The sequence below is a fragment of the Falco cherrug genome (genome assembly GCF_023634085.1).
Source record: "Falco cherrug isolate bFalChe1 chromosome W unlocalized genomic scaffold, bFalChe1.pri SUPER_W_unloc_1, whole genome shotgun sequence".
Classification (NCBI taxonomy): Eukaryota; Metazoa; Chordata; class Aves; order Falconiformes; family Falconidae; genus Falco; species Falco cherrug.
In genome coordinates this window covers 1,151,148-1,176,948 of record NW_026599288.1, presented here as the reverse complement: position 1 = coordinate 1,176,948, position 25,801 = coordinate 1,151,148, and the positions used below count along the sequence as shown (strand labels likewise).

The following is a 25,801-nucleotide window of genomic DNA, read 5'->3' as shown; positions in this document are numbered from 1 at the left end:
ATTAAAAAACCCCCAAAATCAACAACAATAATAATAAAAATATTAATAAGAATAATTATAATGAAAAGGAGAGAGAAGGGGAGAGGAATAAAATCCAAAGGGAAGGGAAAAAAATCCAAAATAAGTGATGCACAGTACAATTGCTTACCACGTGCTGACTGATGCCCCCTCAGTCCCCTAGAAGTGATCCACCCACCCCAGCCAACCACACCACACACACACCCCAGTTTATATACTGATCATGACATTCTGTGGTATGGAATACCTCTGGCTAGTTTGGGTCAGCTGTCCTGGCAGCGTCCCCTCCCAGTTTCCCCTGCCCCTCCAGCATTCTTGCTGGCAGGGCCTAAGAAACTAACAAGTCCTTGACTTAGTATAAACGTTACCCAGCAACAACCAAAAACATCAGTGTGCTATCAACATTCTTCTCACACCAAATCCAAAACACATCACTGCACTAGCTAAGAAGAAAATTAACTCTATCCCAGCTGAAACCAGGACAATGTACTTACTTAGAGTCTAGTCCATATTCTATATTCCTTCTGCATAACATGCACAGGATATAGCACTGCCAATACTGACTAATTGTTTCTCTATTATATTGACTCACTACTTGTTGTTCTAAGAAAAAAGCCTCATAAATCACAGCTCTTGTTATTTTTGTCTTCTTATTTTCCCCCTTTTCATATTTACTATTTATCAGTCTATGCAGATGAGAGACACTTAAATTTTTCTCCAGTATCTTCCCTTAAGTATTGTCTGTAGAATTTTTACCTCTTACGTGAAGATTTAAGAAAAGATCATTCAAGTATCTAACACAATGAGTAATTTATCATTTGAAAGACATTCTCTCAATGATACAATTAAAGTGCAGCTGCTCCTTACAATTATACATAAAGAAATTTTCTAACTCCTTTGGTTAATCATGTCTTCCTTTTTTTACTGTGACTAGCTGTCTAATGTTACATGCCTTTCACACAGACCCACAAACTTCTGCTGTTGTAGCTGTCTATAGCTAATTCATGGTAGAACAAGCAGCGAGTTGGACCTTTGGTAAAATACAGGTAATTTAATTCTCTATTTAATATTAACTTTAGCTGGGCATGTTGCTGTGATGTTTCAGTTTGCAGATTTTGCTGCTTTTTAAGATCCTGCATTTTTTCTCCGTTTTATGGTACACAAAGAATTTTACTGTGCATTATGCCACTGTAATAAAATGTTTGTATCCTTTGGCAATGTCAGCTAGTTTAAACAGTGGTGAAAACACCATCCAGCAGTAAATTCTTTTCAGTGCAAGACTTTTTAGTAAAGAAGTCAACACGGATTTGCAGGCTACAGGGACTTCCTTGTTCACCTGTGTTGCGACGGAGGGAAGACACAGTCGCTCAATATGAGTGATCAGCAGACTTCGTTTATTGTCCCTTACAGTCACCTTTTATGCCTTGTTATAATTAGCTCATACATATTACAAAAGTTAAGCTCATTATTGGTTAGTTGCCTAAATACCAAGCCCGCCCCTAGTTTCTCTTCTGCAGTTATCTGTTCCCACCTGCAACATTCTTTTCCCACCAAAATCTTCCTGTTATTGTGTAACAAGAACAGCCAAAGACAGTTATTTTTGCTTTACTTCAGATAAGCTGAGAGCAATGTGCATTTTTGTCCAGCCAGCTGGACTATGTCTATGTGACCCTTTTCAGCTAGTCAGTTATCCACAATTCCCCCGTTTTTATTTTGGGCGACATAGGCTTGGTTGACCATTTTCAATAACAGCATTTTAACACAGGAAAATACACAGCCAACTTATAAAATCTCAGTTCAGAAGTATAATTCCTGAAATACTTGAAAAATAAAGTTAGCTTGAAGCTTTAATTTCGATGCTCTTTCTGTTCCAGTGATATAAAAAGTTTAAAAAATTCAAAGGTAATTTTAAAGTTCTGAACATGGACTAATGCAAGCTCAAAACCCAAAAAGAAACCAAACTGATGTTTGACTAGGAATATTTGCAAATATTTTAGTGGAAAATCCCTGACCATTAACAATTTTCTGTCCAAATAACAACTGCCCTTATGCAACCAACCAGTCCATACATTTTCTGAAGAATTCCTCATTGATATCAAAGAATTAACAAAGGGAAAAAATTAGTTCTAAGCTATATACATTCATAAGTGGATTTTTCAATAGTTACATACAGATTTACACACTAAGCCATAATGGCTTGTAGGTGATACACACAAGAAGAGTACGTTGCTTATCTGTCTGAATGTCTATGCTAAATTTGACAACTATGCCACAAGCCAAGCCTACATGGGTGCTGTGTTATGCACGTTCCTTAACAAACAGAAGTATAATAGGTAAATTCCCAAGATCTAGTCCCCAACCTAATTATATTACTTTGTAGCCAGTTAAGGAAAATAACACAAATGTGCATATCTACATGTGCACACACCTTTTAGTTCAGAACCAATCTGTGATATAAGGCCTTAGCCTTATGGCATCATCGAATCTTAACGAGTACAGTAATTAAAAATGCAGTCTTACTGTAAGTGCGATTTATGCTGACATTCCCTCAAATGCTACACGTGAGTATTTCTCACTCAACTGCCTCAAGGTAAAATAGTAGTATTCGTTAATATGTATTAAAAAATCATTAATTCTCTACAATAGCAGTTGACTTCCATAACACTATGTAAGCAAAAGAGGCCTAAGATGGGTTTTCTGAATACTAACAATTTATTTTAGACTGTCTAAACTCAGGTCTTGAAAGATTTCACTCTGCCAGACATAGAAACACTGTTGCACTCCAGTTGTGATATCCCTTTTCCCAAGTTGTCACATGCACATCTCGCTCAAGCAACATTATTGTCAAAGTTTCTCTCTGCTACATAAAAGCATGTTGCACTTGTAGATATAAAAGACAGCACCCTTACTTAGATTATTACCTTATTACCTCATAACTCTTAGTATACCTTGTATCTCTGATTTCATCACTTCAAAAATTCACCAGAAGCAGATAAAACCACAGCATCAGACTAAACTACACCTTAACTGCTGATTCAAATAAAGGCATTCTCTTCAGATATGCCTAATGCTTACAAATAATTTTGGCTGGTTTTGATCAAAAAACTATTATTACAATAATGATCAAAAATAATAATCCCGTTTGCAAAATGCCTTTAAGCCAGCCTCCTAGTCCCAACCAATTTCCACATTCAGAATACAGCATAAATACAGAATACAGAATAAATTATCTCCATCAAGGCAAAAAGGCTTCTTTTTAAACACAGAAATGTTTGCTAGTTCAAGGCAGAAACCCATTTCTTGTAGGGGACATCTGAAGCTTTTTTTTTTTTTTTTTTTTTTTTGGTGGGATTGTAATCAATTCCGTATTTTTCCTTGAGGAGCTTAAGCTGTTCCTCTTGTTTCAGGAGTGTCTCCAACTCTGAGTTGTCGACTAGGTCCATATTTCCCAAAGATATCATACATTTCCTCCGCTGTGATTTTATACGGCAGGTTCCGAATATAAAGGATCCGATTGACCTCTGGGGGCAGCCAGATGTCAGCTCGCTTGGCCGCTTGCATCGCCATGGCGCCGATCGGAGGGGGGGGGGTGTGGGGGGGGTGCCGCCTCGGAGAGAAACCGCGGCCGGGAAGGGGCCTGCCGGGCTGCGCGCCGCCGCTCGCCGCTGCCGCGGGGGACCCGGACGCTATCCCATACGCTAATAACCCGGGTAATGCCTTTTTACAATCTATGTCCCGAACGCTCCGCTTTTCTAAAAAGCATATGAGCGAATCGTACGTCGCTTGTCTCTCCATACCTTCGTCAGCGCTGTTGCAGCCTTTGCGAGACTCCGGCGACGCGTGGCCGGCGGGACCCTCTGTAGGTGCTCCCGGGCGCGGGGACTGTGCCCTTCCGCCTCCTGCGCTGCTTTCAGGACCGGTACCCGAATCTCCGTCGAACCGTGGCTCGCAGGTTCAGCCCTCTCTAGGGTCCCTGTTCGGGCGCCATTTGTTGCGACGGAGGGAAGACACAGTCGCTCAATATGAGTGATCAGCAGACTTCGTTTATTGTCCCTTACAGTCACCTTTTATGCCTTGTTATAATTAGCTCATACATATTACAAAAGTTAAGCTCATTATTGGTTAGTTGCCTAAATACCAAGCCCGCCCCTAGTTTCTCTTCTGTAGTTATCTGTTCCCACCTGCAACATTCTTTTCCCACCAAAATCTTCCTGTTATTGTGTAACAAGAACAGCCAAAGACAGTTATTTTTGCTTTACTTCAGATAAGCTGAGAGCAATGTGCATTTTTGTCCAGCCAGCTGGACTATGTCTATGTGACCCTTTTCAGCTAGTCAGTTATCCACAACCTGGACACGTGTTTCCTTCCTGCTCAGCTGCCATTTGAGTTCAGGAATCAGAAGGAGGGAGGGGACAGGCCTTGCCAAGCACCATGGATGTCAGCGTCCTTCGTGTGCTGGAAAGAGGAATGAAAGGTGTACTGACCTCCAGTACATGAGCCAAGTTCCTGTTGTGAATCTTGCTTATTTCATTAGTGTTTTGCAAAGTGGTTTGAAACCTTGGAATAGAAGGTGCCAGTAGAATGAAAATTATTCATATTGAATTTTAGTCCTAGTGTTCACACAGCCCATACCAAGGGAACAGTTATATTAACTCCTAATTAACCTATTGGAGAAAAAAAAACAACAGAACAACAAAACCTGAATGCTTAAACAGTGGAGTAATTAGCCAAAGGCAACATCAGAAATCAGTGGTCTAAATGCAGACTTCTGGGATTTTTGTAGATTCCACCAAACCTTTTGGGATTTTGATTGTCCAATGATATAGGAATGCCTGCATTCATCTGATCAACACTGCTGCAGCCTCTGTAAATCCAGAACACATCACTGCACCATCTACTAAGAAGAAAATTTACTCCATCCCAGCTGAAACCAGGACACCTCATTTACTATAACCCTTTGAGCCCAATCCAGTTGTTCACTCATCATATTATGGACTTGTCTAGCTGTGTGCTGGATATTTTATTCAGAAGCGTATGGTGAGAGACAGTTATCAAAAGCTTTGCTAAAGCCCAAAAAATCTACATCTACTGCTTCCTTTGGTCAGCTAGATGGGTGACCTTGTTATAAAAGGAAATGAAGTTAGTTAAGCAGGCCTTTCCCCTCATGAACCTGTGCTGGCTATGACCAATGACTGCACTTAATCCGCGCGCCGCCCCCCTGTTTAAAAAGTTTGAGGACCCCTGGGTTAACCATTAGCCCAGCACCAGAGTAATTGTTAGCTGACTCTACTGTCTGTGCAGGTGATAACCATATTATCCATGGCAAAAAGTCAGTAATATTTCCCTGGAAGGGGCAGAAAACAGTCTGGAAGTCTGAAACATTTCCCTAGTTAAGGGCTAAGGCATTGTTACAGGCACACAGAATAAATTCAGATCACTACCAAAAAAGCATGATAACCCAAATCCACAACACCTGTGAAAGGAAAATAGATGCATTAGTAATCACCAAAGAACCACAAACTCAGTCATGAAGGTGTGAAGCATTATATCCCATTATCAGCTGGACAATATCAAGAAAAAGAGATTTTTTTATGTAATCCAGTAGGTAGATACGCTATTTTATTTTCATTGCTTCTCACTTGCTTCTATAACCTGTGGCACTTTGGATTCCGTGGATTCATGAGGATCACCCACATGCTGGCTTTGGAAGCAGCTTGAAAGATAAATATGATCAATGCCTCTGTAACCCAAGCATAAGAAACTTTGTTCTGACCCCAGCCTCCCAGTCACATTTTTTGTTGTCCAGGAATATATATCATAGGATCTTATCTGTGGACAAGAGTGTATATATTAGGTCAGAAGATCCCCTCCCCAAATGTGTCAGACTATGGAAATCACCCAGCTAAGCTACATGAAAAGACTGAAAACTGGTCTAGGGGACAATTAACAGAATTTTTGTTTATATGAGAGCCTTTTTCTTAGGATTAACCATCTCTGAAAAAAAGGCTGCTTAAAAATGCAGTAAAAATCACAAAACCAGATAAGAAGATACAAAGATTTTAAACAGGGTTGTAAAATTAATAGTCTTTATTAAAAAACATGTCCTTGTACATCTCAGGGCTCCATCCAAAGAGAATAATCAAAATGTTTAACAAGCATGTGAATTTGGAGCTCAAGTACTCCCTCAGAGGACTGAAGCTATGTTATTGTAAAAGTAATATTTATTTTCTAGCAGACAAACAAAAAAATTCTATTCAAAATGGCAAATATGTTCATTAAAATGCTCATGAGGCTGTCAAATTTATGTAATGCAATGTGCCATGCCCAAGCCAAGGATAGCATTTGTGGCACTTGGGATTAAAAATTAGACATTCCTGAATCCCAGTCCCACGATGAGATTCAGAAACTTGTTTCCACTCACCACAGAGTAAGCAATCACAGTAAACCTTTGCCAGAAAGAAGTGCTTGAATATCAAAACAATTCTCAAGCTTTAACTTCATGAGGTGGGAATGAATTTCAAAACAGGAAAGTATATAGCACCGAGTCCTAAAACCACATTCTATATCTTGAGATAGAAGTTATGAATGACAGAAATCTTGTATCAACAGAACTAAGATCATGGCAAGCATGCAGGGAATAAAGAGATTATCAAACCGGTATCAGCCAAATCCATGGTGTACAACCCTGCAAATGATCTATTCAACAGATGACAGTACAGAGCTTTCAACGCCCAGGACAGATGTTTGAAATGCTTAATGGGAGCAAGAAGCCCTGCTTCTGCATGTTTAGCTTGTTCCTGGAGCATCCACAAGTACTTGGCCAGGCAAGTACTATGGCAGTTTAATTCATTACTCCCAGTAAAAGATGTTCTAAAATGGTATTTAGAAAGAAATTAGGTGTCTAAATTGTAATCATTAAAGTCTTTGCTGCCTGACTCCATAATGCCTTCCCTAATGACTTTGAGGAAATGTCTGCAAAGCACAGGACAACACCAAGCTGAAAACCTTATCAGTTCAGAGCGACAGTGCCCAAGTGAAGGAAGCAGGCTGGCTGCAGCAACACCATGCACTGCCTGAGCACCCAGTGGGGCATTTGGGGCAGCAAAAGCTTGGACAGCTCTACTTTAAAACATCAGTGGCCAGCCCTCTGCTTCCCACAGCATCACCAATCATCAAGCTGCACAGCCCATGCTTGAGCAAGGTGCCAAAAATCTTCCTCTAAAAGGAGATGGAGGCTCATTTTCCTCACAGACTGAATGGAAGGATATAATCCCTTCCATCTCAGAAGTAGACTAAAATACACAGAGCCAGCAATGGTCAGAGCATGGTCAATAAAGGAAGAGAGCTTTTACAGTTTGTTGAGAAATGACCTATACTAATCCTGACTGAGAGACTATTGTACATCGAGGATTTAGTGTTCCACACAACAGTTAACCTGAGTAGGCCAAAGCCTGTGCTATGCTGCACTATGCTACACATACAGATTAGCTTTCAGGTCTGTATTTGCTGCACAAATTCCTTGGCCGCAGCATAAATTTAGCCAGCTCATTGTAACAGAGAAGCTTGCAGGTACCTCCCACTTGGTAGCAGCATTATGCTACCTGTGTGGCTTTGCTTTTATCTAAAAGTTCAGCAAGAACTTTTCATGCAAACATCCTTTATGAATAGATTTGATTTCCTGTAAGAAAATATATAATAGTTCAAAGAACCTCTCTTCACGGACAGGATCCCTGTCTCATACTGCACGAACACAGGATTGCCAGCATCTGAAGGGACATAAGATTTGCTCACTATCTAAATTCCTCTTTTTATTCTTTCATATTAAACTGGTTATTTTATTAAGCCATTTGTTATTAGATCTTTCTTGTTGAGATCCAGAAGGGACCCTTCACCATTTCTTTATCTCCCCCCCCCGCTGAACATGACCCCATCTTTCAGTATAGTTGTGCCATGCCTCCACTGGGACAGAAACCTGACATCATCAGCCAAAAGATCAAAGAGATGTCTGCTACGTAACCAACTCATCAAACTTCCTTGTACACGTAAGCACACCTCTCATCAAGTGAGCCAGTGATCATTTCAACACATTTCCTTGTTATCTTGATTTATTAAGGAATGGAAACTTGAGTATTTCTAACTTCTCTTATGCTGAAAAATAAATTCTAATCCTAAGCAGTGTGGACTGTTGTGGTTTAACCCTGGCCAGCAACTAAGCACCACCACACAGCTGCTCGTTTCACCCAGTGGGATGAGGGAGAGAATTGGAAGGGTAAAAGTGTGAAAACTTGTGATGTCTGAGCATGATGTCATATGGTATGGAATACCCCTTTGGTCAGTTGGGGTCAGCTGTCCCAGCTGTGTCCCAACTGTCCCAGCTGTCTCCCAGTTTCTTGTGCACCCCTAGCCTACTTGCTGTCATGGCAGTGTGAGAAGCAGAAAAGGCCTTGATGCTGTGTAATCATTGGTCTGTTATCAACACTATTTTAGTCACAAATCTGAAACAACATCATACAGGATCTGAAGAAGAAAACTGACTATCCCAGCCAAAACCAGTACACAGTATAAACTTATCACCTGGTCATCTTTATGTCCAAAGAATCACCATCAATTGAGTAAACTGTTGTGGTGAGTTGTGCCCATACTTTGGTTTAAAGTCTGCCTGTCTTTCATGTAGCATCAGTCCACTCTCCAAGGAAAAGAGTTCTTGGTGCTTGTGCTCATGCTCTGGATGGTTTTTTGCTATTCAGAGTTCACTTTGAGAGATCAGATTAAGCTATATCATGTAACTTTTTTTTTCATTATATGCAAATATTATTATATATATCCAGGATTTGAAAACATGCTACATTTTCAAAAGTTTTTTTTTCTAATCAGTTAATGAATTTGATTGCACAGTTAAGGCAACAAGGTAAAAGGGAATGGCAACTAGAAGATAGTAATTCCCTGCAAAAGACATCAATGGAGCAGGCTTAGAGCAGAGCAAGCCACACACAAGAAAACTCACCATACAGTTCTCCCTCTAACACTGGCAGTATATCTACCTTTCTGCTTTAGAAGGCATGAGTGGAGAAGCCAAGCTCTGCTGGCTCAAAAGAAATATGTAGGAAAGCCTGTAGGAGAGTTCTCATGGAGCATCTCAACAGAAACGTTTGCTTTAGGGAAAATAACTGAAAGGATGAGGCTATTTTGGGTTCCACTTGTTTTTATGTGTCCATGCTACAGACTTTGTAAGTATTTTTACAAAACCAAAGACGTGAGTTTTGTAAATATCAAACCAAAGCAGACAAGCATCAACTGCTCATCAAGTAAATCTTATAAAACTGCTCTGCAACAATATGCTGAATGTATATGAAATCTCTAATATGTACTTCACAGAGTAATAGTTCAAGCTATAAGACAAGCTGGTCTTATAAATTGAGCTTCCAGTTCCTCTTCAGATAGACAGATAAATACGGAAAAAAGTTCCCAAAACCTTAAAAATATGTACATGAAGTAGAAAGTACCTGTTCAGAGCCGTTCTAGAGGTCCTTTTAGAAAGAAAATGTCTTCTCATCCATTTAGAAAGGAAATGTCTTCTCATCCATGCAGAAATTAATCCACTGGGGCTATCTTTGGATTAAAAGGATGATATGTTTATCATTTTAGGAGCACATGTCCCCAGTCTTAGTACACTCAGGCTATTTTGTGTGTTGTGGGTTTTAATGCTTTTCCTCATTTCTCCTTCTTTCCAGATCCTCACCATAATCTTTAGACTATCAAGAAAGGTCATTAGAATTTAAAGAATTTGATCTTTAAGCAGCAGAAATAAGAAAGCTCAGTTTGCCATGACCAGTTGAACTTTGTATGTATTACAGTCTCTTTTTCTATACTTCTTTCCTGAGGCTCTTGCAACAGGCCAGAGACAGAATGTATCATAACTGCTAATCTGGAGCTAAAGGTACTCTTATGGTACTAGCCAGTCTACACATGCCCATTGATTGACTGGATGACTTCTGTCAAACACACTGTAGCTTTATAGAGGAAACTCAGCCATTATAGTAATTTCTCTCTCTCTCTCCTGTTTTGACACTGATTTTACAGACATTATAATTAAATATTTTTGAGACATAGTCCTCCAAACTTGGTTAAAATTGGCCAACAGATTCAAAGTTCTCAAGTAAAAAGGAAGAGGCACTGACAAATAGAGATTGCATAATCATAATTTCTTCAGGAAACCATGTTAAAAACAGATTCCTGAGTCCTTAGATGTAATAATTACAGTCATTAACACATAATATACATTTCCATTAGCACTAATTCATTGAATACAGATAACCTTTGGCATTTAAAGTGTATAACACCCTTTTTTGTCATTTTAAAAAAGCATTAAATCTGAGGCAATTAAGAGTCATTGAAGTTCATTCAAAAGAATGAAAAAGTCATACAAATTTTCATATTTGAATGCTTAAACTAGCAAGATAATTTCTACATTTAGGTGCTTAACCAATATATTTGATGATATTTGTCACATAACCAAGTCTTCTACTGGAAATTTCAAAAGCCAGATGTGGTCCAAGGCTCCTTATTTTACACATACACATTTGAATAGCAGACTTGTAATGCATCTGTATTATTCGGTTATTCTTACTACACAGGTTCTCAACTTGAGGATCCTATATTGACCCAAGTAAGAATAACTATGCTGCTTCTTTACAATAAAGCATATAACAGGTCAGAGACAGGGCATATCATAATTTTTATACCACCTCAAGCAATGGAGATGTATTGAACAAACATTCCCTTTTCAAGAACTGGTGAGCATCATGTGAAGCTAGTAGGTGGCAATTTCAAAGTAAACGGGTAGATACTTCTTTCTGCAACACATGTAGTTCAGCGGCTGAATTTCTTGTCCCAGGAGGTTGAGGATACTAACATTTTTCATGGATTAAAAAGCTGTCAGTCAAACTGACATGGAGACACAAAAACACCAGTGATCTGCAAAACACAGATCAGAGGAAGCCAAAGGATTATTCCGGGGAAATATCACTTTATGTCTTAGGCATCTGCTTTTGGCAACCATTTCTTTTGTTTGTTTGTTTTGTGGAGAAACAGGGTTTTATTCAGAGAGGTATTTGTACAATAGCATATATTTGTCAAGCACCCTGCACCCCTACACACAGCAGTAAATCTCTCTACCCTTATGTTCTATGGTCTAGGTCCATGAGATTGCATTCAAGTAGTTATGTACACCATAATGGTACTGAAAACATCCAGGCCGCCACTGTCATTCAAAATGTCAATTTTGGCAAGCAAGCAAGTAGTTAGGGAAAAAGGGACTCAAACCAATTTTTGCGTTTTTTCAAGTTGAGTTCTCCAGCTATGAGAGAGTGGATCCAATCTTTCTGCACATAAAAGGCTGAGAATGAATTACAGTATGTTTCAAAATTACTTTTAATTATCTGGTTTACTAGATAGGAATCTTATCTTTGTTATTTATTTTCATACAAATTTTCTTTTTATAATATCTGTTGTTCTTTAGCAGTCTTGCCTCACACTGTGTTATATATGTTTCCTTTTAAAAATTAACACTTCTATAATTACCAAACACATAGTCTGAAGGCACCAAAATTATTTTTTCATCAGAGTATATCTCATTCCTTAAATATAGTTTCACACAGCCCTTTCATACTAATGTTTTATAAATTAATCATCGGGAAGGGATACCAAGTAGGTTATACATTTTCTTGATCAAGGGGAAATGTAGAAGGCCAGCCTCCTATTTGCTCTAAAACAGAAGCCTCCTGTTTAGATCTAGTTGACTATTAATACAATATGTTTATAAATATTTTCAAGAAAGTTCTCATGCTGTTTCTATGTTCCTAAAATGAGACACTTGCCCAAACTGAATACACTTACGTTGCCATTGTTTTGAAACATGTTCATTAAGGGTACATTTATAAATGAGGAGAAATTTCCATAAACAGAGTTTGTTTGCACAAAGTAAATTATATTCAGACAAATCAAGGTACTATAACATAATACACTTCACAGAAAGAACCAAGGAACATTTTTCAGATTAACTGCACTGAAAAATACCATTTCAGATGAATAATGAATGTGCAAATTATCTCAAGAACAAGAAATACAATATACCAATGATTTTTAAATTTTAAAATTAATTCCACTTTTCAATGTTTTATTGTGAAACAAAGCTTTTAAAATTACAATTTATATATTTTTAAATGGCATCTTTCCTTATCCCAAAAAAGAAACAGAACTTTCACTTCAGGTCAAAGAAAACATTTCACTTGACTCCATTAACTTTATTTTATTGTCCAGAGTCAAAATTGACATATTCATTATTTACAGAGCTCTTCTTACAGGTAAACTCAAAAGGCCACACTTGCATAATATTACATAGAATTTATTTACTTAAAAGATAAATCTTACCAAGATAAACTCCTAAGGCCACACTTAAATAAAATTACTTAGAATTAACTGCTTAAAAAACCTAAATCTCACCAAAGGTTTGTAGATTTACTTAAAAGTTGGCCTACATTATAAATCAGATGGGAGGGGAGATTTATTTGTCAAAAAATGCATGCAACCATGAATTTGTCAAGTCTTTCTAATGTTGTTAGTTTATACATATGTGAAATTCAGGATATGCAAGAAAATTTTAAACTTTATCTAATATAAATTACTCTTATTTCCACATCAGACCAATCGCAATTACTTTCTTGCATCTCAACAATCCAAAAGATAGCTTTGATACATTGCGTAATCAAAACAATATCAAGAGAATATCAGAATTGTGAGGATACCACACAGAATTGCAAATTAAAAAGCAGCATTGAAAGTTTCTAAAATCCTTTTCTTCAAGGAAAAAGCAGTACATGTTTGCTGCCAAAGTTTTAAACATCAAACTATGGAACTAGGAAGTAATCTCTAATCACACTTGGATAGTAAGCAACTCTTCTACCAATACAGAGAAAATACTTTTTTTCTTTTTATTCAACTAATTCAGTTCAATGCATGAACTTATTGATAAACTGAATGATATATTTAAAAAAAAAAAAAAAAGCCAAACATTTTTGATGTAAGATCTGAGATTTACTTTTCCTAGAAAGACCTGGTGAACAGAAACAATCCACTAATTTCCATTTCTGTAGATAACAACTTCTTCCTTGACTAGATATATATATCCTCTCTCCACCTGGCTGAACACTATGACTTATGGGATAGGGGGCAATGGCAACAAGCTCCTGTCGAGTGCAGCAGGCACATCTCCTCTTGTGACTACCCCACCTTCCCAGGTACCCTTGCATAGTTCTGCAAGTGGAACCAAACAGTAATGAAGACAATGGTTCATCTAGGTTGGAGGTGTCGCAAAGGTTAAGTCAGTCTACACCCTGCATCAAAACCACTTCCATAAAGAAAAAAACAGATGGGTCATTGTCATAGGAGACTCTCTTCTGAGGGGAACAGAAGGCCCAATATACCAACTGGACCCACTTCTTAGGGAAGCCTGCTGTCTCCCTGGGGCTCAGGTTAAAGATGGGAAGAAAAAACTTCTTACCCTGGTACGGCCCTCAAATTATTTTCAGTTATTGATTCTTCAGGTAGGCAGCGATGAAGCTGCAACAAGAAGTCCAAGGGTGATCAAGAGAGGCTTCAGGGCCTTAGGACAGCTGGTTAAGGGGTCAGGAGCACAAGTAGTGTTCTTCTCTATCTTTCCAGTTGCAGGGAATGATGAGGGAAGAAACAGGAAGAGCCAGCAGATAAATCAATATCTAGCTCCAAAACTGGTATCACTGGCAGAATTTGGGGTTTTTTGATCATGGATCAGTCTACACAACACCAGGCCTGCTGGCGACAGACAGGGTACACCTGTCTCAAAGGGGGGAAAGGATCTTTGCACAGGAGTTAGCAGGGCTCATCAAAAGAGCTTTAAACTAGATTTGAAGGGGGAAAGGGATAAAACCAGGCTCACTAGTCATAAGCCTGAGGGTGGCATGTGAATGTTTGAGGGATGGTGTGCTAGCAAGTTCCTTTGCTCTGCCATATCAGTGGAGGTAGGGGATGGAGATCCACATGGCAGAAAAGACGCAAGGATTATTGATGTGTTAGAAACCATGGAAGCATCTGAGAATGGTCACGTAGGAATTAGTGCTTCTTCCCAAAAAAGGTGGCAGAATCAATAGCCCAACTGAAGTGCATCTACACCAATGCACGCAGCATGAGCAACAAACAGGAGGAGTTTGAAGCCATTGTACAGCTGTAAAACCATGACATAGTTGCAATCACAAAAACATGGTGGGATGACTCACATGACTGGAGTGCTGCAATGGATGACTATAAACTCTTTAGAAGGGATAGGCAAGGAAGGAGAGGCAGTGGGGTACCCCTGTATTTTAGGGAGTGTTTTGACTGTCTAGAGCTTGATGATGGTGACAATAGGGTTGAATATTTATGGGTAAGAATCAGGGGAAAGGCCAACAAGGCAGATATCATGGTGGGCATGTTCTAGACCACCCAACCAGGATGAAGAGACAGGTGAAATATTCTATAAGCAACTGGGAGAAGTCTCCATAATCGCCAGCCTTTGTTCTCATGGGGGACTTCGACTTACCAGATGTCTGCTGGAAATACAATACAGTGAAGAAGAAACAGTCTAGGAGGTTCCTGGAGTATATGGAAGACAACTTCCTGACACAGCTGGTGAGTGAGCCAACAAGGGAAAGCATCCTGCTGGACCTGTTGTCGTAAGGTTATGCAGGGAGTAAATTCAAAGAGCCAAAGCCCAACTAGAACTAATTTGACTACTGTCATAAAAGACAATAGAAAATGTTTCTATAAATACATTAACAACAAAAGGAGGGCTAAGGAGAATCTCCATCCTTTATTGGATGCAGGGGGAACATTGCCACAAAGGCTGAGGAAAAGGCTGAGGTACATAATGCCTTCTTTGTCTCAGTCTTTAATAGTAAGACCAGTTGTTCTCGGGGTATTCAGTCCCCTGAGCTGGAAGACAGGGATGAGAAGGAGCAGAATGAAGTCCCCACAGTCCAGGAGGAAATGGTTAGTGACCTGCTACACCACTTAGACACACAGAAGTCTATGGGTCCAGATGGGATCCACCTGAGGGTACTGAGGGAGCTGGCAGAAGTGCTCACCAAGCCACTTTCAATCATTTATCAACAGTCCTGGCTAACCAGGGAGGTCCCAGTTGACTTGAGGTTAGCAAATGTGACTCCTATCTACAAGAAGAACAAGAAGGAGGATCCAGCAAACTATGGGTCTGTCAGTATGACCTCAGTGCCAAGGAAGGTTACAGAGCAGATCATCTTGAGAGTCATCACACGGCACGTGCAGGACAGCCAGGTGATCAGGCCCAGTCAGCATGGGTTTATGAAAGGCAGGTCCTGCTCAACTAACCCGATCTCCTTCTATGATGAGATGACCTGCTTAGTGGATGAAGGAAAGGCTGTAGATGTTGTTTATTTGGACCTTAGTAAAGCCTTTGACACCATCTCCCACAGCATTCTCCTGGAGAAACTGGTTACTCATGGCTTAGACAGGTGTATTCTTCGCTGAGTAAAAAACTGGCTGGATGGCCAGGTCCAAAGAGTGGTGGTGAATGGAGTTACATCCAATTGGCAACCAGTCACAAGTGGTGTTCCCCAGGGCTCAGTATTGGGGCCAGTTCTGTTAAATATCTTTATCAATGATCTGGATGAGGGAATTGGGTGCATCCTCAGTAAGTTTGCACATCACACCAAGTTGGGCAGGAGTGTTGATCTGCTTGAGGGTTGTAAGGCTCTGCAGAGGGATCTGGACAGGCTGGACTGATGGGCTGAGGCCAAGTCTATGAAGTTCAACAAGGCTAAGTGTTGAGTCTTATATTTGGGTCACAACAACTCCATGTACTGCTACAGGCTTGGGGAAGAGTGGCTGGAAAGGTGTCTGGAGGAAAAGGACCTGTTGGTCAACAGCCGACTGAACATGAGCCAGCAGTGTGCCCAGGGCCCAGGTGGCCAAGGACAATAGCATCCTAGCTCGTATCTGAAACAGTGTGGCCAGCAGTACAAGGGAAGTGATCACACACACACACGTATTTGACACTGGTGAGACCACACCTCAAATACTATGTTCACTTTTGGGCCCCTTACTACAAGAAAGACAAGGTGCTGGAGCATGTCCAGAGAAGGGCAATGAAGTTGGTGAAGGGTCTAGAGAACAAGTCAAATGAGGAGCGGCTGAAGGAACTGGAGTTGTTTAGCCTGGAGAAAAGGAGGCTGAGGGGAGACCTTATTGCTCTCTACAACTACCTGAAAGGAGGTTGTAGGCAGGTGGGGGTAGGTCTCTTTTCCCAGATAAGAAGAGACAGGACAGGAGGAAACAGCCTCAAGTTGCACCAGAGGAGGTTTAGATCGGATATTAGGAAAAATTTCTTCACTGAAAGGGTTGCCAAGCATTGGAACAGGCTGCCCAGGGAAGTGGTTGAGTCACCATCCCCGGAGGTATTTAAAAGACATGTAGGCATGGCACTTAGGGACATGGTTTAGCAGTGGACTTGGCAGTGTTAGGTTTATGGTTGGACTTGATCATCTTAAGGGTCCTTTCCAACCTAAATGATTCTATGATTTAAAATCTAAAACATTTATTGCTATTGTAGTCGTTAATAAAAATACTTTCAAAATGCAATTTGTTTTCATTTTATTTTAATTCCAACTCTTTTCAAAAGCAATTTGACATCAACCATAAATAAAAGAATAATCATGGAGTAAATCAGAATTGTATTATTGACCATTTTTTAAGGTAATAAGCTATAAATTTGCTTAAATAAACATACACAGATATAGCATAGATTTTTTTCAACCTAATATATAAATCTTAACACTAAATTCATTAATTTGCAAATCAATTTTTTTGTTTCTTACCAAACAATGCAAATGAAATACTCTTTAAGAAACTAAAATTACTAATTCAAAAAATAAAATAATATATGTCAAGTTTTCTTGCCTGTTGATATAAATCAATCTATCTTGACTTGTAGGATTATCCTTTCCTTTCTGCAAAGGAAGATACTAATTTTCAAGGAACCAAGGACCATGCATATTTCTTGTTCTGTAGATGTAAACAAAATGATGTTGAATCTCCTGTGTCTTGGACTAGTCTAGAACAAGGCTGTAATTTGCTAGGTTTTCTGATAATTAACTATACATGAATCATAACAAGATGCTGTAAACTTGGTAATTACATCAATAACTGCATACTAAGGGAGAAGAGTGCAAGTAGGAAAGAATGCTTTATTCAGTCACTGAAACACATCTCGTCTCATTAGATCTATTGTGCGCACAGACTGACTTGCTTAGAAGACAGATGTATAACGAGTGGCAACCTACAATCCATTTGTTACTTGCTGTTACTGCTTGAGTTTCTATGGAGTGCTAAAATAGTGTCCTTGTTTCAGCTGGGATAGAGTTAATTTTCTTCTTAGTAGCTGGTGCAGTGCCGTGCTTTGAATTTGGTGTGAGAACAATGTAGATAACTATAGGAGACCATACTGTGAACTAAATGTCTCAAAGCTTGTTTACATTCCTGCCGGGTTTGGTGCAAGGATCCCTGGCAGTGTGGACCAGAAAATGAACAAACAGCCACCCAACCGGAAACCAGACATAGGCTGGGGTCAAGGAGCAGCCACATCGTTTGGGGGACATGTCCTGTAGGGAACCGAGACAGTGGGTTGTTTTGACATTGATAAAGTGCAGCTGTGGCCTTGCTTTGACTATGTGCAGCTGTGATCCTACAGCGAAGAGGTAAATAACTTTGAGGGAGTATGAGAAGAAACTAGGATGAGACAGAAAGAAAGGAGGAATGTGATCTCACCTCTAGAAGATAAGGAAACAGCATGAACAGCAGAGAGTAGCCTATAGTGAACGGCAGGTGGGCATATGGACAGTAGAGTTTGACCAATAGTAAAGCTTTTAGCAGTGCGCGTACAGAGTATGAGCTTATAAAAGCTGTAACTAACTAATAATAAATGTCTTTGCTTCACAATCCTTGCAAAGTCCGTGCCTCATACGCCACAATGTCCAGACATGAACAACCACCTACACCTGCTGACGTATGCACAGTCCATAACAAAGGACCATGTGGCTGTCGCATGTGCCCCTGGAACCAGTGTACTGAGGCGGGGGGTGTGCGTGGTAGTGCAGTATGTGCTGTTGTCTGGGAAATGGTCTCCCTGAATACCCTATAAAAGACTGAACCATTGAACAGTGAGTGCAAGATCCAGGGACCCCCACCACCGATGGACAAGGAAACTATGGACCAACAGGATGCCACTGGATCCATGGTGGTGACTATCTTGCAACTCTGTCCCGACTGCTTGCTAGGTTTCCTTCTTTTCTATCCTTTCTTCCTTTTCCTATCACAATTTTCTTATCAACACACTGTTTCAATAAGCTTTCCTGATTGGCGGCATTTGACCTCATTTGCAACTTCATCTCACTCCGGGTGTAACATCAAATTTCCCCAGCTCACACTGTCCCTGACTGGAACAATAACACACTGATGTTTTTAGTTGTTGCTAGGTAATGTTTATACTAAGTCGAGGACTTTCCAATTTCTCAGGCCCTGCCAGGAAGAAGGCTGGAGAGTCACAGGAAACTGGGAGGGGACACAGCCAGGACAGTTGACCTGAACCAGCCAAAGGGATATTCCATACCATAGAACGTCATGCTGAGTATATAAGCTGGTTGAAGAAGGAGGAAGGGATGGACATTTGAAGCTATGGCATTTGTCTTCCCAAGTAACAATTATGCATGATGGAGCCTTGCTTTCCAGGACATGGCTGAACACATGCCTGCTGATAGAAAATAGTGAATGAATTCCTTGCTTTGCTTTGCTTGCACGTGCAGCTTTTGCTTTACCTATTAAACTGTATTTACCCATTTTGCTTTACGTATTAAACTCTGTCAGCCCACGAGTTTTCTCAATTTTACTCTTCCGATTCTCTCCCCCATCCCACTGTGGCAGGAATGAGCGAGTGGCTATGTGGTTCTTAGTTGCCAGCCAGGGTTAAACCACAACAAATAGTGACTAAATATTCTGAGATTTTGCTGTTGAAAGAAGTCTAGAAAAAATATTGAGACACATTCATATTTGTAGCAGTCCTCACAAGATATTTAAAAGATTCAAGCCAAATTTTCAATTGTGTGAGAACCTTCAAGAAAAATATCATAAAAGAAATCTGGCAGATATACGTGAGTAGCACAAAATACATTGTCATCCTTTCCTGGAAGTGAGTGCCATAAACTCAATAGGTTTCCCAAACACACTGTTATAAGCACTTTGTTCTAAGAGGCTAAAACTATCTGCAACGTTTTTAATGTTTGGGGTTTTTTTACCTTAAAAGTGTATTTCTATTTGGTGGCTTTCACCCAAGTTGTTCCAAATTGACTTATGAAGAAACAAGGGAAAGTTTCTGAGCAGAATTTTTAAAAGTATTCATTACTGGCCTAATTCTGTTCCCACTCAAACCATTAAGAGTTCAGTGGTCACAAACACTGATCAACAGGGCACTTCTGAAAAATATCTCTGTGCCTTTACAAATTTGCTTTTTCTCTTCTTTTTAAATCCTACATTGATAACACTGATTTTAAGCAATTAACACATACAAAGCTCCCAGACAGCATTTCTCATTCCATTAATTGATCAGTTGCAGAAACTACCTCAAGAAATTTTACAATACACAGTTGTGGGAAAATCACCTTTGGGTGATTTTCACTTTGGGAGAAAAATTACAGACCTAATAGAAGTTGTAGTATTACAGAAAGCTTTTTATGGAAATATACAATTGCCTCTTTCGGATGGTTGGCATGCACAGAATCTACATCACCACAGTTCCCTAAGCCACACAACCTGCTATCCTAGAGGAGCAGTGGAGAGTGGAGCAGAGTGGAGACACCACAGCCAAGCTCTGCTGTACTCCCTGCAGGATTGGGAACTTGATGGTACCATACAGCCGATAAGCTGCATAGCAGCTGTAAAATATATGAGAAGATGTCTGTTGCTGGGCCAACAACTGTGACAAAAAGACAGGCAGGAGCCTCATTATCTGTGAGAGAAGGTCGGGAACTCGGCCCACTCAGCACTTCAAGGTAGATGAGCTCAACAAGAATGTAAATAAGGAGCCTTCTGACAAGGATGTGCTAACTGCTAAAAGAAAACAAACTGATGAAAGATAAAACTCAAGGATACTAGGGTAAAATAATTGTGGCAGTGGGAAATTGTGACCTCCTACTCAAATACCCCCCACCCCCCCAAAGAGGATGAATTCCCCGCTCGGGGAGCATGCATAGTAAATTTAAAAATAACTGTATCTTTAAATGAAAACGAGAGAACTTTACACCAATCATAATAAAGGAATGTATGACTAGAGTCACTCGAGCTCCACCTGAGAGTAAAGAGAAGTGTAAAAAGTGAATGAATGAGGAGAGAAGTGGGGAAGACACCACCAAGAACAAGCTAAGGGAAGACACTGCTGAGATGGACTTCTGGGACCGGCCAACATGCTGAGCCTTTCTTCTCCCCACCTTGGGACACCTTGGGTGAGACTTAAACTAAGCACTTCTTTGGGAGACTTAGAAATATATCTAGAGAGTTACTTTTTAATGTTTGTAGCCAGGCTTTATTGTTTGTAACTTTTCCATGCATTTTATACTTTATAACATTTTATTTGCATGTGCCTTTTGCAGACAGTCACTATCACTGACAATCCAAAAACATGTATATCTATCGCACAAATAAAACTGCACTGTTAATTAGCAGGTCGTTGCAGTTTCTCATTGAACGCAACCAAACCCTAGAGTGTGACCATGCTAGTTCATGAGTACAACTGGACTGGCAGTGCAGACTACTATTAGTGTATCCAGAACCATGGTAGTTTAATATACATATTAAATGTGACTGGACTAATAGTGCTAAATTGGACATCACTCAGAATTTAAACCTAACCGCACCTAACCTCCCACCTCGGTGAGGAGAGTTAGAAGGCAAGGGGGTTTATTTTCTGCCAAATTACTCCATCCCCTTTAACACAACAACAGTATTTAAATTAATGCTAGCTCATAGAGTAATGATGATGAACTAGACCTGATTTATTTTCATCTTTATAACCAGATCAGCAAGTGAGCCCAGGAAGCTAACAAAACTCACCAAGTCACCACTAAAACAGTTTAAATTACACTAAGAAATAGAGGCTCCTAATTGCTCAAAGACAGGATTTTAGTATATATATATATATATATATAAAGTATGCCCTTTCATGTGATAATAATATGACATTGATATATTTACAACCACAGCAACCTATAAGCATTTTACCCACTCATTTTTAATCACTCATCCAGCTCATGCTTACCCTGTAAACAATTACTGTTCAAACATCATGACTTTGTGGTATTTTGCTTCTCTAAAATGTGAAATAAGCGAACAGAAGTTGGTCAATAAAGTCTGATAAAACCAAAACTCATTGTAACACAGTACTATCCTTGTCTGAAAAGCCTTCAGCCATTCTGAGAATTTTAAATTAAATATTTTTAGCAAACACACTGTGTGTGAAGACAGTGTTCACTGTGTTTAAGAACCAAATTCTTATAAACCAAAATTGGTCAGAGTGTGTAGAGAGCCCTGGATGAAGAGAGACCTGGAAGAAGCAGAGGGAGAGAGAGCGCCCTGGATGTAGGAGAGACAAGGAGAGGCCCTGGGAGAAGCAGGGAGAAGCAGGGGGACTGGATGAGGAGAGGCTGGCTGGAAGAGGAGCCCAGAGAAGGAAGAATCCGGATGCAGCAGAGGCAAGAAGCAGGGTGGACTGGACTGAAGAGGATGAAGAAACAGCACAGACAGTAGATGAACTTTTGAAACCTTGTGGGTGATTGGTGGCTGTGCCGGGGCAAGGTGCAGGAACCTTTGTCACAATAGGAACAAGATACATGGTACCCAGCATTTAATGAATCACTACAAAATAAGTGGTGGAGTTAGTTATTATCGTTACAAAATTAGAAATTTTAGTAAAATGTCTCCAGATTTTTTTCACCACTTCAGAAACACAAAATAAATAAGTCTTCCTTCCAGACTAAATGATTAAGTCTCCAAAATTCAAGTACTACTTGAAAGGTGTGGTGTATCTTCAGTTATCAAAGTACAGAATTTGAAGGCTGGCTTCACATAGTAGTATATATGTGGTATTTCACAAGGATAGGCCCAGCACTATGAACACAACATAGAAAATTACTTCTCATTCTTTTCCTCTTCATTTTTTTTTATAGACTGAGTTTAGCAGTAGAGTGAGAACTCTAAGCAATGAAATGTTAGTTACCTTTTTCTACATTATACTAGGACTTCTTTATAATTTTTTCTGCACTTTGTATTTACAGACATTACCATCTATATTTACTTTCTTATATTACCAATAAACTAGCATTGAGTTCAACCAATAAGTTCTGTGCTCCAGGAGAGGCTCCTGGCAATGGCTTTATTAATTTCCTTTTATGTTGACAAGATTTTTTTTAAAACATCAAATTCATTTCTCGTTATGCTGTTGTGAAAAGTAATATCTAGTCTATAAAGGAGTCTAAGTAATTATAAAAGGCAGGAACTCACCGAGCCTTACAAACAAAACTCCTGTTGCAGTTATTGTTTTCATCCCATTAGAACCTGCATACTGGTAGTATCTTGTGTCAGTAGTATCAAGATTCTGGATTCTTAAATGTGACCCATAATCTTTTTTTCTTATGATGGTCCATCTTGGCTCCTGAACCACTGGAGCATCATTTTTTAGTCATCTGACATTTGGAGATGTATTTCTTACTACTTTGCAGTGGAGGATTGCTGTTTCCCCTTGGACTACAGTCATATTATTTATTGGTTCCAAAAAGGTCAGAAAATAACCTGAAAGGGTAAAAGGTCAGAAAAGATCAAACTTCATTTAAGCTAGGATAAGACACTGCCCAAAGGTGCATTTTTATGAGTGGATCTTGGAAATTGTTTCAGTTTTATTTCCATATACTCAAAAAAACCCAAAACACCACAATTCACTGTTCAAGATCTAGAATAGCATAACTCTCCAATTTGTCTTTAATGATTTATTTCAGATTTGTCTGCAGGTAGGTATCCAGATTACAAGGTCAAGCATGTATTAATACCAGTGACTTAAAATCAATAGGCAAATGTGAGTTTAGTATGTCACTACACAGAAAATGAAGTAAAAGCCAAATATACATAAAATATCCATAGGACATTGCAAACTTGCAGGAAAAATATTTATTCATCTTCTTTACTCATAAAATGATGAGTAATTCTGTATGTAATTTTACCTTAATTTTCTCTACTGTTAGCCTATAAATCTTTACTGGACTGTGGTGAATTTACCTTGGCTGGCTGCCAGATGCTCACCAAGCAACTTTCTCAATCTCTTTAGCAGGACAGTGGGAGAAAATAAGATGGAAAAGCTTGTGGGTCAGGATAAAGAGAGAGATCACTTGCCAATTACTGTCACAGGCAAAACAAACTTCACTTGGGGAAAATTAATTTATTGCCAATTAATAACAGTGTAGGAAGGTGAGAAACAAAGACAAAAACTAAGAACACCTTCCCCTGCTTCTTCCCCATGCTTGAACTCTTAAGCATAACGCACACCTTAACTTACCCCAAACAAAACACCTACTCAAACTTCTCCCTTAACCTAGGATACTTCAACCTACTAACACACTGTCCTAGCTCCACAAGCCTACTAAACAACGGACAAAAACTCGCCCTCCACCTAATCGAACTCTACTGATACAAAAAATAGGTCCCGAAGGACTTGCTGATCTACAACGCATAGCCTCAAAAACCTCAACAACTCTACACATTGGACTAATCAAAACATACCTAGGGTCCTTCACCCTATCAACCCTCATCATCCTATTAACACTCTAAAAGAAAAACTAATGGTCCCCAACATCCAAAAATCACACCCCTTACTAAAAATAATTAATAACTCCCTAATCGACCTCCACACCCCCTCCAACATCTCTGCCTGATGGAATTTTGGATCCTTACTAGGAATCTGCTTGGCCACTCAAATCCTAACAGGCCTACTACTAGCTATACACTACACTGCAGACACAACCTTAGCCTTCTCATCTGTTGCTCACACATGCCGAAATGTACAATACAGCTGACTAATCTGCAACCTACACGCTAACGGAGCCTCACTATTTTTCATCTGCATTTACCTGCACATCGGATGAGGCATCTACTACAGCTCCTACATGTACAAGGAAACTTGAAACACAGGCATCATCCTTCTACTTACCCTAATAGCAACAGCCTTTGTAGGTTACATCCTACCTTGAGGAGAAATATCATTCTGAGGGGCCACAGTCATTACCAGCCTATTCTCAGCTATCCCCTACATCGGCCAGACCCTTGTCGAATGGGCCTGAGGAGGATTTTCAGTAGACAACCTAACACTAACCCAATTCTTTGCCCTACATTTCCTCCTACCATTCCTAATTGCAGGATTTACCCTAATTCACCTTACCTTCCTTCACAAATTGGGCTCAAACAACCCCTTAGGAATTACATCAAACTGCGACAAAATCCCATTCCACCCCTACTTCTCCTCAAAAGACATTCTAGGATTCATACTCATATATATTCCCTTAATAGCCCTAGCCCTATTCACTCCTAACCCCTTAGGAGATCCAGAAAACTTCACACCAGCAAACCCACTAGTAACACCCCCCCACATCAAACCCAAATGGTACTTCCTATTCGCCTACACCATCCTATGCTCAATCCCCAACAAACTAGGCAGAGTAATAGCACTAGCTGCCTCTGTACTAATCCTATTCCTAAGCCCCTTGCTCCACAAATCTAAACAACGCACAATAACCTTCCGTCCCCTATCCCAACTACTATTCTGACTCCTAGTCACCAACCTCTTTATTCTAACATGAGTAGGCAGTCAGCCTGTAGAACATCCATTCATCATCATCGGCCAACTAGCCTCCCTCACTTATTTCACAATCCTCCTAATCCTCCTCTCCCTCACCGGAGCCCTAGAAAACAAAATCCTCAACTACTAGAACACTCTAATAGTTTATAAAAACATTGGTCTTGTAAACCAAAGAATGAAGACCTCCCATCTTCTTAGAGTTCCCCGCCAGCTTCAAGCTGGCATTTTTGCTGTAAATTATTGTTGCGACGAAGGGAAGACACAGTCACTCAATATCGTTTATTGTCCCTTACAGTCACCTTTTATGCCTTGTTATAATTAGCTCATACATATTACAAAAGTTAAGCTCATTATTGGTTAGTTGCCTAAATACCAAGCCCGCCCCTAGTTTCTCTTCTGTAGTTATCTGTTCCCACCTGCAACATTCTTTTCCCACAGCAATCTTCCTGTTATTGTGTAACTTTTGCTTTACTTCAGATAAGCTGAGAGCGATGTGCATTTTTGTCCAGCCAGCTGGACTATGTTTATGTGAACTTTTTCAGCTAGCCAGTTATCCACAATTCCCCCGTTTTTATTTTGGGCGACATAGGCCTGGTTGACCATTTTCAATAACAGCGTTTTAACACAGAAAAATACACAGCCAACTTATAAAATCTCAGTTCAGAAGTATAATTCCAGAAATACTTGAAAAATAAAGTTAGCTTGAAGCTTTAATTTAGATGCTTTTTCTGTTCCAGTGATATAAAAAGTTTAAAAAATTCGAAGGCAATTTTAAAGTTCTGAACATGGACT

General features: G+C 39.6%; 1 protein-coding gene and 1 pseudogene across 1 annotated transcript; one reads left to right on the top strand and one right to left on the bottom strand.

The window, feature by feature from the left end:
* Positions 1-3,255: 3,255 nt before the first annotated feature.
* On the bottom strand, positions 3,256-3,958 carry LOC129734853 (uncharacterized). Its single transcript, XM_055700186.1, has one exon. The coding sequence runs from the start codon at positions 3,811-3,813 to the stop codon at positions 3,403-3,405; it is 411 nt and encodes a 136-aa protein (XP_055556161.1). The 5' UTR covers positions 3,814-3,958; the 3' UTR covers positions 3,256-3,402.
* A 20,023-nt stretch (positions 3,959-23,981) lies between these two features.
* On the top strand, positions 23,982-25,206 carry LOC114016089 (cytochrome b-like; annotated as a pseudogene).
* The last annotated feature ends 595 nt before the right edge of the window (positions 25,207-25,801 follow it).

Coding starts and splice junctions, on each gene's coding strand:
- LOC129734853 (XM_055700186.1), bottom strand. CDS start 3,813: ATGGAGAGACAAGCGACGTACGATTCGCTCATATGCTTTTTAGAAAAG.